Source organism: Erpetoichthys calabaricus, chromosome 7, assembly GCF_900747795.2.
Source record: "Erpetoichthys calabaricus chromosome 7, fErpCal1.3, whole genome shotgun sequence".
In the NCBI taxonomy this organism is placed as follows: domain Eukaryota; kingdom Metazoa; phylum Chordata; class Cladistia; order Polypteriformes; family Polypteridae; genus Erpetoichthys; species Erpetoichthys calabaricus.
This window is the reverse complement of record NC_041400.2, coordinates 186071983-186086372: the sequence shown is the minus strand read 5'-3', so window position 1 is coordinate 186086372 and position 14390 is coordinate 186071983. Positions and strand designations below refer to the sequence as shown.

At 41.2% G+C, this 14390-nt stretch overlaps 1 protein-coding gene across 1 annotated transcript in view; it reads right to left on the bottom strand.

Moving 5' to 3' along the window:
• Nucleotides 1–1311: 1311 nt before the first annotated feature.
• The window catches only part of chrnb5a (cholinergic receptor, nicotinic, beta 5a), a 164966-nt gene continuing 151887 nt past the window's right edge, over nt 1312–14390 (bottom strand). The window contains exons 5-6 of the mRNA XM_028806029.2: nt 8323–9274; nt 1312–1718 (exon numbers count right to left, since the gene is read on the bottom strand). Of these exons, the coding sequence (XP_028661862.2) occupies nt 1569–1718; nt 8323–9274 (1102 nt within the window). The 3' untranslated portion in view covers nt 1312–1568. The remainder of the gene's footprint in view (nt 1719–8322; nt 9275–14390) is intronic.

Below are 14390 nucleotides of genomic sequence, written 5' to 3'. Positions count from 1 at the left end.
TCAAGTTCTTCCATGTGAACCCTCAATACGATGAGGACTGATTGAGGTCATTGATGTTAGGTAGAATGCCTAGAGGAGGCTGGGTGGTCTCGTGGCCTCGGAACCCCTGCAGATGTTTTTTTTCTCTAGCCGTCTGTCCTCCCTGGCCATTGGACCTTACTTTTATTCTATGTTAATTAGTGTTTCCTAATTGTAATTATTTATTTTGTCTTTTTTCTCTTTCTTCATCATATAAAGCACTTTGAGCTACATCATTAGTATGAAAATGTGCTATAGAAATAAATGTTGTTGTTGTAGTGAAGTAACTTGAAACGGGTGATAAAAGGGGCTTATGGGTTTCTAATAATAGCAGGAATCCTTCAGTAATAGCACAATTAAAAGCATAGAAGACGTAGACGTTCAGGGCCGTAACTTCTATAAAGGACACCTTTCTTATTGTGTACGTATAGATGTTGTTTTCTTTAGTGTAATAAAAAAAATCACAAAAAAGATCATGTTTATTGTACGAATTTACTTGGATTTTTCAGGTTTATTCTTTGAAGCTAATCATCGCAGTAAATGCTCAAACCTCTGCCTTGACTTGGAATATTTAAACGAAAATGAAACTCCATAAAGCCTGCTTGTTCTCTTCTGTGTCCTGCCGCAACAACAGACCCCTTTGCTTTGCTCTCATATTTCATTGTACCGTAGAGCAGTTGGCAGGCTGCAGGTGTTTTATTTGGAATCGCAGCTGATGTTTTCAAGTGGGAGTTCTGCTTGAATAAATAATTATTTACGCAGTCGTCTGGCTTTAAAAGAGAAATGTGAAGTAATCATGCAGACCTTCAAAAAGCCCAATGATTACAATTTCATTTAGAATGAAAGCCAGTAGACCAGCGAGTTTGCCAGTTAGAAGAGATGCCAGCTTTGTTTTCGACTGGAGTGGAGCACTTCAGAGCTTAACTGTGAAGTTCTTTAATACAAAGGACAATTAATACTCTCCGCTTTTCCAGCTTTCAGTCACAAACAGTTTTCTTTAATCATTCGCCATTGGAAAACGCTCATTGGCTAAAGAATCTACAGAATGACTTCATTCTACAAAGTTTGGTGGCTTGTAACTGATGTAACCTCAAATTACTTTTGTACTTTTAACTAACTCATTTACGTTGATAGTTTAACTTTGGTGGTAAAGGTTAAAATAATTTCGAAAATTTTGCATTGTCAAAAGGTACAGTTCATTTTACCTAAGCATTTTATCCCATGTGGGACCGAGAAAGCCTCAAACCAAAGTAATCTTCCTCTTTTGTTAAGCAGTTTCTTTGGGCTCAGCAGTTCAGCAAATCCAATCTTTATTGTCATTTAATTCCACAAACCATGACACTGTTACATGCTAGTTACAGCATAAACAATGTAGTCGATGTAATCTGATCCGTGTGATTCAACTGATTTGCTCTTTATTTTAATAAAACAAAAAAAAAAAATTCTACAGTGCTATCTTAAGAAGTCCTGAGTTGCTTCTGAGCTCGTGATCTTTTGTAAACTTTGGAACTGGCATCTGCTTACAGTGTTGCGACAAGTGGTGGAAGCTCTCATTCGTCATTCGCCATATTTGGAGTGTTGTAGTTCTGAAACAAAGGCTGCAGAAAAAGTCCCACTGTTCCGACTACACAGACAATGACAAATATCCACAAAAAAAGGCGGTCGATAACCATGGCCACATATTTCCAGTCTTCGGTGATCTGAAAAAGAAAGGAAAAAATATATAAATAAATAAAGAGAGACATGTTACAAACAGAGACTTGGTCATTCAGATTATTTCAGGGATACATGGCATATTTTCTATTAGCCTTAGATAGATAGATAGATAGATAGATAGATAGATAGATAGATAGATAGATAGATAGATAGATAGATAGATAGATAGATAGATAGATAGATAGATAGATAGATAGATGTGAAAGGCACTATATAAAAGATACATAGATGAGAAAGACACTGTATAAAAGATAGATAGATAGATAGATAGATAGATAGATAGATAGATAGATAGATAGATAGATAGATAGATAGATAGATAGATAGATAGATAGATAGATAGATAGATGTGAAAGGCACTATATAAAAGATACATAGATGAGAAAGACACTATATAAAAGATAGATAGATAGATAGATAGATAGATAGATAGATAGATAGATAGATAGATAGATAGATAGATAGATAGATAGATAGATAGATAGATAGATAGATAGATAGATGTGAAAGGCACTATATAATAGATACATAGATAGATAGATAGATAGATAGATAGATAGATAGATAGATAGATAGATAGATAGATAGATAGATAGATAGATAGATGTGAAAGGCACTATATAAAAGATACATAGATGAGAAAGACACTATATAAAAGATAGATAGATAGATAGATAGATAGATAGATAGATAGATAGATAGATAGATAGATAGATAGATAGATAGATAGATAGATATGAAAGGCACTATATAAAAGATACATAGATGAGAAAGACACTATATAAAAGATAGATAGATAGATAGATAGATAGATAGATAGATGTGAAAGGCACTATATAAAAGATACATAGATGAGAAAGACACTATATAAAAGATAGATAGATAGATAGATAGATAGATAGATAGATAGATAGATAGATAGATAGATAGATAGATAGATAGATAGATAGATGTGAAAGGCACTATATAAAAGATACATAGATAAGAAAGACACTATATAAAAGATAGATAGATAGATAGATAGATAGATAGATAGATAGATAGATAGATAGATAGATAGATAGATAGATAGATAGATAGATAGATAGATGTGAAAGGCACTATATAATAGATACATAGATGAGAAAGACGATAGATAGATAGATAGATAGATAGATAGATAGATAGATAGATAGATAGATAGATAGATAGATAGATAGATAGATAGATAGATAGATGTGAAAGGCACTATATAAAAGATAATGTAATAAAGATAATATAATGTTTGGCCCCCAGCAATGGCAGGTCTATTAAATCCACCATATTTAGTTCTTTGTCACGTATCTCTCACATGCAATGACTACTTGAAGTCTGCAATTCATAGACGTCACCAGGTGCTGAAGATCTTCTCTGGTGATGCTCTGATAGGTCTCTAATGCAGCTTCTGCTTGTTTCGAGGGCTTGTCCCCATACATTTTCTCTTCAGCATTTGGAAGTCCTGCTCAATTGGATTTAAGTTGGGTGACTGGCTTGGCCATTTAAGAATTTTCTATTTTTTAGCTTTGATAAACTCCTGTGTTGCCTCAGCAGTATGTTTGGCTCATTATCTTGTTGTAGGATGAAGTGCCATCCACTGAGTTTACAGGGCTTTACTGGAACCTGAGCAGGTCAGATGTTTCTACACCTCAGATTTCCTTTTTCCATCAGCAGTTCCATCATCAATGAAGAGAAGTGTGCCAGGACGTGTGGCAGCCATACAAGCCACAACACTCCCAGCACTGCCATGTTTAACAGATGAGGTGGTCTGCTTTGGGTATTGGGTAGTTCCTTGTCATCTCCACATTTTACTCTTCCCATCACTCTGATGAGGTTCATCTCTGTCTTATCTGTCCACAAGACCTTTTCCCAGAATTCTGAAGGCTGTAATCTGGCCATCCTGTTTTTTGTGAGTAACTAGTGGTTTGCAGTGTGGCTCCTGTTTGGCTTTTTACAGAATCTCAATAAATTATTGTCAGAGGACCTCTGTAATTTTAGTCCCATCCAAATCACTCATGTCTGTAACTTTTGACGGACTAGGTATTCATGTCTCAGCAAAGCCTTTCAACCTTCTATAAAAAATCTGTAAAAAAATAACCCCAGGTTAGACTTAGTCTCGCGCACATCAACATGTCAGTAAAGTGATGTCATTTGAGTGATTTAGGCTGGACTACAATGACCAGGTTCTTCTGGTAATAATTACTTTATATAGTGCCTGAAGAGAGAGAAAAAAAAGAATTGCCAGTACTCCTTGTTGTGCCTGCTCAATAACCTGGTTGGTGGAGTTTATCTGCTCAGGGGTCAGAAGGAGCATCGATACGCACAATTCATGATAAAATTCCTTGGACGTGGTGCGCCTTGGAGATGTGAATAGACATTTCATTGTTATAAATAAATGGTTGTTAATGTAGTGGTCCGAACTGAGGGTATGCACTGTGGCAGACGGCTGGTGCCCTTGCCCAGCAGGGACCCCCTTGTGATGGAAGGACCAGGTGAGAGGACATATTGAAGACAATACATCCCCCAGAACACGAGAAGGCATCCCCCCCTGCTGACCAAGTCCTTCTGTAACATCCAAGTCCTTCGCTGATTCTTCGTTATCTAAAGATCCACTTAGTTTGCTATTACCCGCAAACTTAACCAGCTTATTGATTATATTCTTCTGGAATCGTTTAACTGTTGTCATGCATGAGTATCAGAGGATTGCCTTCTGGGCTCACCTAAGGCATGTGGTGCCACCCCAGGACATGAGGCGGTGCTGTCACTAACAGTCTTTTCTCCTTTTTCCTTCACAGCCTCAAGACACCACCCCTTCAGGGCAATGGAGCCAAAGACGCCCCTCCCATTCCAGTCCGGCCAGTATAAAGGAGGGACGCTTCTAAGAGATGCCGTTCCAGATCAGACTTGACAAGCCACTTGGAAGGTTATGCAGATGCCGCAAAGATCTCCACACAACTGCAACTTGCCGATCCTTATTACGCCATTGCACGCTCCTTTCTGTTATAGGTTTAGCTTTCTTTCTGTGACAACGTATTAAATTGAGTTTTGCATGAATGACACCCCAATTATTTTTGGTCTCGCCTACATCATCCCTCACTCCCGCTACAATATATTAAAAAGAGAAATGTCCTCAGCAGTCACTCCTGAGGGACACCACTTTTGACATCACCTAATTACCCTTTTTCCTGCTGTGTTTGAGCCAATTTTATACCCACCTACACCTTCTACCCTGAACTTCCACTTCTTTTGAAGTTAAACTTCCCTTGTTTGGAACACTCTGAAAAGCCTTCCAAGATACATAATATCACACACACCTTCTCCTGTCACATTCTTTTGATGCTTCTTCACATAATTTCATAATATAAGTGAAACACGCCCTGCCACATCTGAACCCAGGTTGATTATCTGCTAGCACTCCAATTTTAAACATATGCTGCTCAATCTTACCCTTAATAGTTGCTTCAATTAATTCACTCTTTTTGTACAATGGGATAATGTTTGCTAGTCTTCAGTCTTAACGAATTTTCCCTAAGTGCAGACATTTTCGAGAAATATGTGCTAAGGGTTTCTATCTGTACTCACTAACTTCCTTCAGGATGCAATGACATACTGTATGCAATCCAGTACCAGTGATTTGTTAGATTTCAGCCTGTTTCATTTGCAGGTCACTAAGTACCTCTTAGTAGAGCCTGTTGCTTTTTTAGAACATTAGAACAATCTGTATGAGAGCAGGCCATTCAGCCCAACAAAGCTCACCAGTCCTGTCCACTTAATTCTTTCAAAACAACATCAAGTCGAGTTTTGAAAGTCCCTAAAGTTCTACTGTCTACCACGCTATTTGGTCACTTATTCCATGTCTCTGTGGTTTTCTGTGTGAAGAAAAACTTTCTGTTTGTGGAAATTTATTCTTAACAAGTTTCCAACTGTGTCCCTGTGTTCTTGATGAACTCATTTTAAAGTCCCAGTTTCGATCCACTGGACTAATTCACTTCATAATTTTAAACATTTCAATCAGGTCTCCTTTTAACCTTCTTTTGCTGAACACTGCAAAGGCTCAGCTCTTTAAATCTTTCCTCCTAACTCATCACCTATAGCCCCTCTAATCAGCCTAGTTGCTCTTCTCTGGACTTATTCTAGTGCTGCTATGTCCTTTTGGTAGCCTGGAGACCAAAACTGCACACAGTACTCCAGATGAGGCCTCACCAGGGTGTAATAAAGCTTGAGCAGAACCGCCTTGGACTTTTTGAAGGTCATTAACTTCTTCACATGTATAAATTGAATTGTTTTCAGAGTTTGAGTCAGGATTATGTTGAGGCCCAGATCTGGAAAAGGCCACAAATAATTCCTGCAGCGTTGAATTGTCCCAAGAGAGCAGTTACATTCAAAATTCTTAAGTGGAAGACATTTGGAACAACCACAACTCCTCCAAGTTCTGGCTTCCAGGTGAAGCTAAGCAATTGGTGGAGAAAGTAATCGAGGTGACCCAGAACCCAAAGGTCATGATCGATGAGCTCAAGAGAACCTTTGTGGAGACTTGTGAAACTTCTAGAAGGACAAATATCACTGTAACACTCCACTGATCTGGGTTTTCTGACATGGTGGCTGGACAGCAGCCTCTCCACAGTAAAAGCTGAGCTGGAGTTTGAAAAAAGACAACTAAAGGACTTTCAGACTTTGACAATCCAGATTCTCTGGTCTGATGAAACCAAGAATACCATAATATCTGGAGGAAACCAGGCACTGCACATCACCTACACAATACCATGCCAACAATGAGGCACGGTGGTGGCAGCATCATGCTGTAGGGTTGTTTTTCAGCAGAAGGGACTGGGAAACTAGATTGGGTTAGGGTTAGGGTTAGGGTTAGGGATTGAGGGATATCCTTAATAAAAACCTGCTTCAGTAAACTCTGGACCTCAGACTGGGCCGAGTGTTCCACTTTCCAGTAGGACAATGACCCTAAGCACAAAGCAAAGACAGCACATCCTCTCTCTGACACACCAACACTGAGGACTTTCAACCAACGAATCATTCAGCAGAAGTGTGTCAGGAGACATGACTGGGGGCTCCTTTATACTAACAGCAACACGACTGTATAATGCTTCAGTGGAACTGGGACTGCCAAATGTTCAGACTAAAGCTTGCTTATTTATTTATTTCAAGACTTTCTACAAAAAGCCAAATTTCCCCCTAGTCACAATGAGAAGTCAAGCAAAATGAAACCTTTCATTAGCTAACTAAAAAATCTATCTATCTATCTATCTATCTATCTATCTATCTATCTATCTATCTATCTATCTATCTATCTATCTATCTATCTATCTATCTATCATCACACAGTATATTTTATATATATATATATATATATATATATATATATATATATATATATATATATATATATAATATATTGCCTTTCACGTCTATCTATCTATCTATCTATCTATCTATCTATCTATCTATCTATCTATCTATCTATCTATCTATTGTAGAAAGCCAGGCCCTGGGCACAGACAGACAGACACCGAATGTCCAAAACACACACGTTTTTATTAAACCAATGTCCTGCATACAACACAGTGCTCCACACAGTATTCAGTCCTTCTCTCTTTCACCGCCTCTACTCCTCTCTTCACAAGCTTCGTCCTCGTCCTCCCAACTCTGGCCCTCGAATGGAGTGAGGCGGCCTCCTTTATAGTACACCCAGAAGTGCTCCAGGTGTCCCTTGATTAACATCCGGCAGCACTTTCGGGTGTGACGCTGTTCTGGTGCCCCCTGGCAGTGACCACGGACCCCCACTTGGTTGAGCTTCAAAGCTCCAATTCCGTGGCCCTGATGTAACCCAAGATGGCTGCCCTCTCGTGTCCCGGGGGAGGTACTCCTGGTAGTATGCCCATTCCCCCGGTCTTCTCCTGAAAAGGGCGTCCCGTCCAGGCAGAATCCCCGGCCATCCATCACACTATCTATCTATCTATCTATCTATCTATCTATCTATCTATCTATCTATCTATCTATCTATCTATCTATCTATCTATCTATCTATCTATCTATCTATCTATCTATCTATCTATCTATCTACTGTTTAACAATTGTATGGCCATTGTAAACAGGGACATAAAATCATGAGGATGTCATGTTTTCTTTATTTATCACAGGCGAAGTGGTGGCTCTGAGGCTAGGGATCTGCACTGGCAATCAGAAGATTGCCGGTTCGAATCCCGCAAATGCCAATAGGGACTCTGCTCTGTTTGGCCCTTGAGCAACGCCCTTAACCTGCAATTGCTGAGTGCTTTGAGTAGTCAGAAAAGCACTATATACATGCAAAAAATGTATTTATTTCTTGAAAACTACAAACTATGGGAGCTCACACTTCTTATAATTAAAACACCAGTAATGTTCAAAAGTTTCTTACTGATCAAAGGTAGACCGCAACAACAAATGTCTTAGCAGTGCAAATTTTTGGAAAACACAGATTGACTGTACTGAATATTGCAAAGTATTTTTATAGGCTATAATCTATAATTAAAAAATTTTCCCACACTAATGGAATGTATAAAATATAACAGAACTCACACTTTGGTCATCATCCTCGGATTTCATATGTTCAGCAATAAACCGTACTCCTTCCACAGCCTCCTCGATATCGGGGTTGCACTTGATGGTCATTCTCCTTCTGAACTCCAGGTTATCGGGTAAATCACTAATTTTCCAGCCATATTTTTTGGCACTGTCTTCATTGACATAGAACGAGTCAACATCACATTTGCCACCTTTAAGATCAGGAAATGATTTCAGCTGTCTTCTTCGCAATCTCTCTCTCATGCTTGTACTGTCTGGCCGCTTCATGAATAACAACGCAGGCAACTTTTCGAGGAAAACTTTCTTTACCCAGTCTGGCATTGTATGCGTGCTTGGTGATCGATGGTGGACATTCAGGACGCAGACACTGGTGACGATAGAGAAAGTGACCAGAACCATAGTGAACATTAAGTATTTACCAATCAGTGGAACATCTAGTGATGTTGGTGGGACAATCTTTGAAATTAGCAGCAAAAACACAGTTAAAGCAAGAAGTACTGAAATACAGAGAGTCATTTTCTCTCCACAGTCCGAGGGAAGATAAAATACTAAAATTGCTAAAGAAGTAATGAGCACACATGGAATGATTAAGTTGATAGTGTAAAACAGAGGCTTCCGTTTAATAATAAAATCATAAGTTATATCTACGTAGGTGGGGTCATCAGGATTCTCATTTTTTCTTCCAGGCAGAGAAACGATATCCCATTCACCGCTTGGAGTGAAGTCATCTCGGCTTGCAAAATCACTGGTTAGAATGAGGTCAATTTCAGAATGGTCATAAGTCCAGGAGCGAAACTTCATCGTACAGTTTTGTTGGTCAAAAGGAAAATGCTTCACTTCGATCTTACACGCGCTCTTGTAAATTGCCGGCGGAAGCCAAAAGACGTCCCCATTGTGTGACACCACAGCGTTACAATAAAAAGAAACTTCATAGGTTCCATCAGCACTAAAAAAGAAAGAAAAACATTGTTAGCCTTAATATTGGAAATATTTTTAATAGATTTTCCCAATATCGACTTATAGAAGATAATGTGGCTGCTCATTGTCAATTAAATCGTAAGGTTAGAAAAAAAAAGTTTAGAAGAAAAATGGACCATTCGTTCTGTACAATGGGGATGTTGGGTGAGCAAACAATCATTTGAATTGACTTCACATGAAATCAAAATTATACAAAAAAATTGTTGTCCTGTGCTAGCAGCCCTGTGAACCAACCTCCTTTGGGACATCAGATAGCCATGAAGGAGATGAACCAGTGGCAAAGGAAGGAAGACCTCGGCAAATCTGATCATATCTCTTTGTCTCTTGTTCCAGCGCACAAAGCCCTTATCAGCAGTACTAATCCAATTAGCAAGACTGTTAAAGTTTGGCCTGAAATGGCCATTTGCCAACTCCAGGACTGCTTTGAACAAACAGACTGGAATATATTTTCTCATTAGACAGACTTAGAGACATATACTTCATCTGTGCTGTCATATATTAATTACTGTGTGGACAATGTCACTGTCAACAAAAGGATTAAGGTCTACCCAAATGAGAAACCATGGATGAATAGTGAAGTCAAACAGCTGCTCAGGGAAAGGGACAAAGCCTTTAAATTAGGAGACATCTCAGCCTATAGAGCTGCCAGAGTCAACCTCAAGAAGGAAATCAAGTCTGCTAAACTAATGTACAAACAACGGATTGAGGAGGACTTTGACAGTAACTCAAACTCACAGTGGATGTGGCAAGGCATCCGATTAATCACGGATTACAAAAAGAAAAATGACATACAAGACACACTGGCCAATAACAATGCCAACCAAAAAATGCATCCGGCGCCGCCGTGAGTGGCAGCCTTTTCAGCAGCTCCGTGTATGACTGTATATGTATGTGTACTTTTCTACTTTTATTTTTCTATTTTTATTTATTGATCACTCCTACCACTTTATTTTATGTGGATTCCTTCCCTGGACACACTTACTTTTACAACGTGGGCATGGATTTTAACACGCCGAGACTCGCCTATTCAAGTACTCAACTTCGGGCGCTGAGAACAAATGCCAGTGCCGGTGTGGTTCCCTATTTACCCGACGAGGTAAGAAGGCGGTATCGTGGCAGCAGAGCCGGCACTAAGCTAAAAATGAAGCGGCTTGCGAGAAAGTGGCGTTTCAAGCCTTCGGTGCCTTCTGTGATTCTGGGGAATGTGAACTCAATCTCAAATAAGATCGACGAACTGGCTGCGCTGGTGAAAAATGTAAGGACCTACAGAGAATGCAGTTTGTTGTGTTTCTGCGAAACGTGGCTAAATAACACCATTCCAGATGCCAACGTGGAGCTACCCGGGTTTAGCACAGTTAGAGCGGACAGAGATGCAAGTACCTGTGGTAAGCACAAAGGAGGAGGACTCGCTCTCTATATTAATACACGGTGGTGTCACTCTGGACATGTTAACGTCAAAATCTCCACTTGCTGCAGGGATATCGAACTGTTGGCCGTAAGTTTACGTCCCTACTATTTGCCCAGAGAGTTTGGACACGTCATTGTTGTTATTGTATACATTCCTTCTCGGGCAGACGTGGAGTCAGCGAGTGACATCATCCATTCCGCTGTTGCTAAGTTACAAACGCAGCACCCTGAGGCGCTTGTGCTAATCGCTGGAGACTTTAACCATGTGACGCTGGACAAAACATTGCCTGCATTCTCCCAGTATGTGGACTGTAACACCCGGGGAAATAAGACTATTGATTTACTGTATGCAAACGTTAAAGACGCATACAGCGCCACCCCGCTGCCTGCGCTTGGGAAAGGAGATCATAACCTGGTTCAGCTTCAGCCTCACTATAAACCAAAAGTTAGAGTCCTACCTGTAACCACACGATCATTCAGGAAGTGGACCCCGGAGGCTGAGAATACTCTGAGAGAACTTTTTGGAACTACAGACTGGGATATCCTGCAGGGATCTCATAATGAGAACATTGAGGAAGTTGTTGACTGCACTACTGACTACATCAACTTCTGTATGGACATTGTAGTTCCAGTAAGAACAGTACGCTGCTATGCTAACAACAAGCCATGGATTACAAGTGACATCAAGGGCCTTTTGAATCAGAAGAAAAGGGCTTTTAAAGACGGTGATCAGCATGAGCTCAAGCGCGTGCAGAAGGAACTCCGAGTCCAACTCAGGGCGGCGAAGGAGCAGTACAGGAGAAAGCTGGAACAGAAGTTGCAGAATAACAGCATGAAGGAAGTGTGGGATGGGATGAAGATCATCACTGGCTGCAGCTCAAAGCGGGGTACCACCATTGAGAGAGACGTGAAGAGAGCAAACCAAATGAACAACTTTTTTAACAGGTTTGACCACCCTAACCCACTCTCACTCTCACCTCGGAGTACTGCACCCTCCACACATCCTTCTGCTGATACCAGCATTGGAAAAACATCCCCACCCATAATAACAACAGCGCAAGTGAGCAGAGAGCTGAGGAGACTTCGTGCCAGCAAAGCAGCGGGTCCAGATGGAGTATCGCCACGACTGCTGAAGGTCTGTGCATCGGAGCTGGGGGGTCCTCTACAGCGCATCTTCAACCTGAGCCTGGAACAGGGGAGAGTCCCGAGGCTTTGGAAAACATCTTGTATCACCCCAGTCCCAAAGGTATCACGTCCTAGTGAGCTGAATGACTTTCGGCCTGTTGCTCTGACATCACATGTGATGAAGACCATGGAGAGGCTGCTGCTTCACCACCTTAGGCCACAGGTTCAACACGCCCTTGACCCTCTGCAGTTTGCATATCAGGAGAAGGTGGGAGCGGAAGATGCCATCATCTATATGCTACACCGATCCCTCTCTCACTTGGACAGAGGCAGTGGTGCTGTAAGAATTATGTTTCTAGACTTCTCTAGCGCCTTCAACACAATCCAACCTCTGCTCCTTAGGGACAAGCTGACAGAGATGGGATTAGATTCATACCTAGTGGCATGGATCGTGGACTATCTTAAAGACAGACCTCAGTATGTGCGTCTTGGGAACTGCACGTCTGACATTGTGGTCAGCAACACAGGAGCGCCACAAGGGACTGTACTTTCTCCGGTCCTGTTCAGCCTATATACATCGGACTTCCAATATAACTCGGAGTCCTGCCATATGCAAAAGTTCGCTGATGACACTGCTATCGTGGGCTGTATCAGGAATGGGCTGGAGGAGGAGTATAGGGACCTAATCAATGACTTTGTTAAATGGTCCGACTCAAACCACCTACACCTGAACACCAGCAAAACCAAGGAGCTGGTGGTGGATTTTAGGAGGCCCAGACCCCTCATAGACCCAGTGATCATCAAAGGTGACTGTGTGCAGATGGTGCAGACCTATAAATATCTGGGAGTGCAGCTGGATGATAAATTAGACTGGACTGCCAATACTGATGCGCTGTGCAAGAAAGGACAAAGCCGGTTATACTTCCTTAGAAGGCTGGCTTCCTTCAACATCTGCAATAAGATGCTGCAGATGTTCTATCAAACAGTTGTGGCGAGCGCCCTCTTCTACGCAGTGGTGTGCTGGGGAGGCAGCATTAAGAGGAAAGACGCCTCACGCCTGGACAAACTGGTGAGGAAGGCAGGCTCTATTGTTGGCATGGAGCTGGACAGTTTAACATCTGTGGCAGAGCGAAGGGCGCTCAGCAGGCTCCTATCAATTATGGAGAATCCACTGCATCCACTAAATAATGTCATCTCCAGACAGAAGAGCAGCTTCAGCGACAGACTGCTGTCACTGTCCTGCTCCACAGACAGATTGAGGAGATCGTTCCTCCCCCAAACTATGCGACTCTTTAATTCCACCAGGGGGGGTAAACGTTAATATTTAACATTAAACATAGTTATTGTCTGTTTTTTTCACCTGTATTATTATCATTCTTTAATTTAATATTATTTATTGTATCAGTATGCTGCTGCTGAAGAATGTGAATTTCCTATTGGGATTAATAAAGTATCTATCTATCTATCTATCTATCTATCTAACCTAGCAGAGGAACTTAACAGTTTTCTTTGCACGGTTTGACAAGGACAATAACCAGCCTCCAGTCAGCTTCGAGCTAAACGGAGACTCACAGCTTTTTGGTCATACACATACATGATGTGCTGTGGGCACTCGAAAACATCAATACAAGGAAGGCAGCAGGTCCTGATAACGTGCAAGGACGTGTGATCCAGGCTGTCCAATTAGCGGAGGTATTTACAGACATATTCAACCTCTCTCTCTCCTCAGGTGTAGTCCCCTTGTGCCTGAAATCCACAACCATCGTACCTGTTCCCAAAAAAACGAGGATAACCTGTCTTAATGACTATCGACCAGTTGCTCTCACCCCTGTCAATGCAAAGCCCTTTGAACGACTGGTAATCACCCACATCAAAGCCTCCATCCCAGCTGATCTAGACCAACCCCAGTTTGCCTATCGGTCAAACAGATCAGCTGAGGACGCCATCTGTGTGGCTATACATGATGCTCTCTTGCACCTGGAAAAGCCCAACGCCTATGTTAGGATGCTCTTCATTGACTACAGCTCTGCATTTAATACCATCATACCTAACCAGCTGATCCAAAAACTCTATGCACTAGGACTTGCTCCGTCCATATGCAACTGGTTACTGGATTTTCTCACCAACCGCCCCAAGTCTGTCAGGATGGGCAAACACATATCCTCCACCCTAACCCTGAGCACTGGTGTGCCGCAAGTCCCCTTCTCTATGCACTCTTCACTCATGACTGTCAACCCATCCACCAATCAAACATTATTGTTAAATCTGCGGATGATACAACTGTCATCGGCCTTGTAACAGACAACAGTGAAGCTGCTAAGTGATATCAAGTATAAATCTAAGGATTCTAAATGTGCAAAGAGTTGGAATATCATACATTTAATGTGTTCTGTGTGGTGATCTATTGCTGCTTGCCTTAGCGATTAAAAACTGGGATGACGTTTACGATGGTCTGCTTTAATGATAAAGTAAACTACAAGGTTAAAGTGGACATTTCAAGATTAATGCCGAAATTTCCACATTAATCACAAAATACACGTTTTCACCATGTC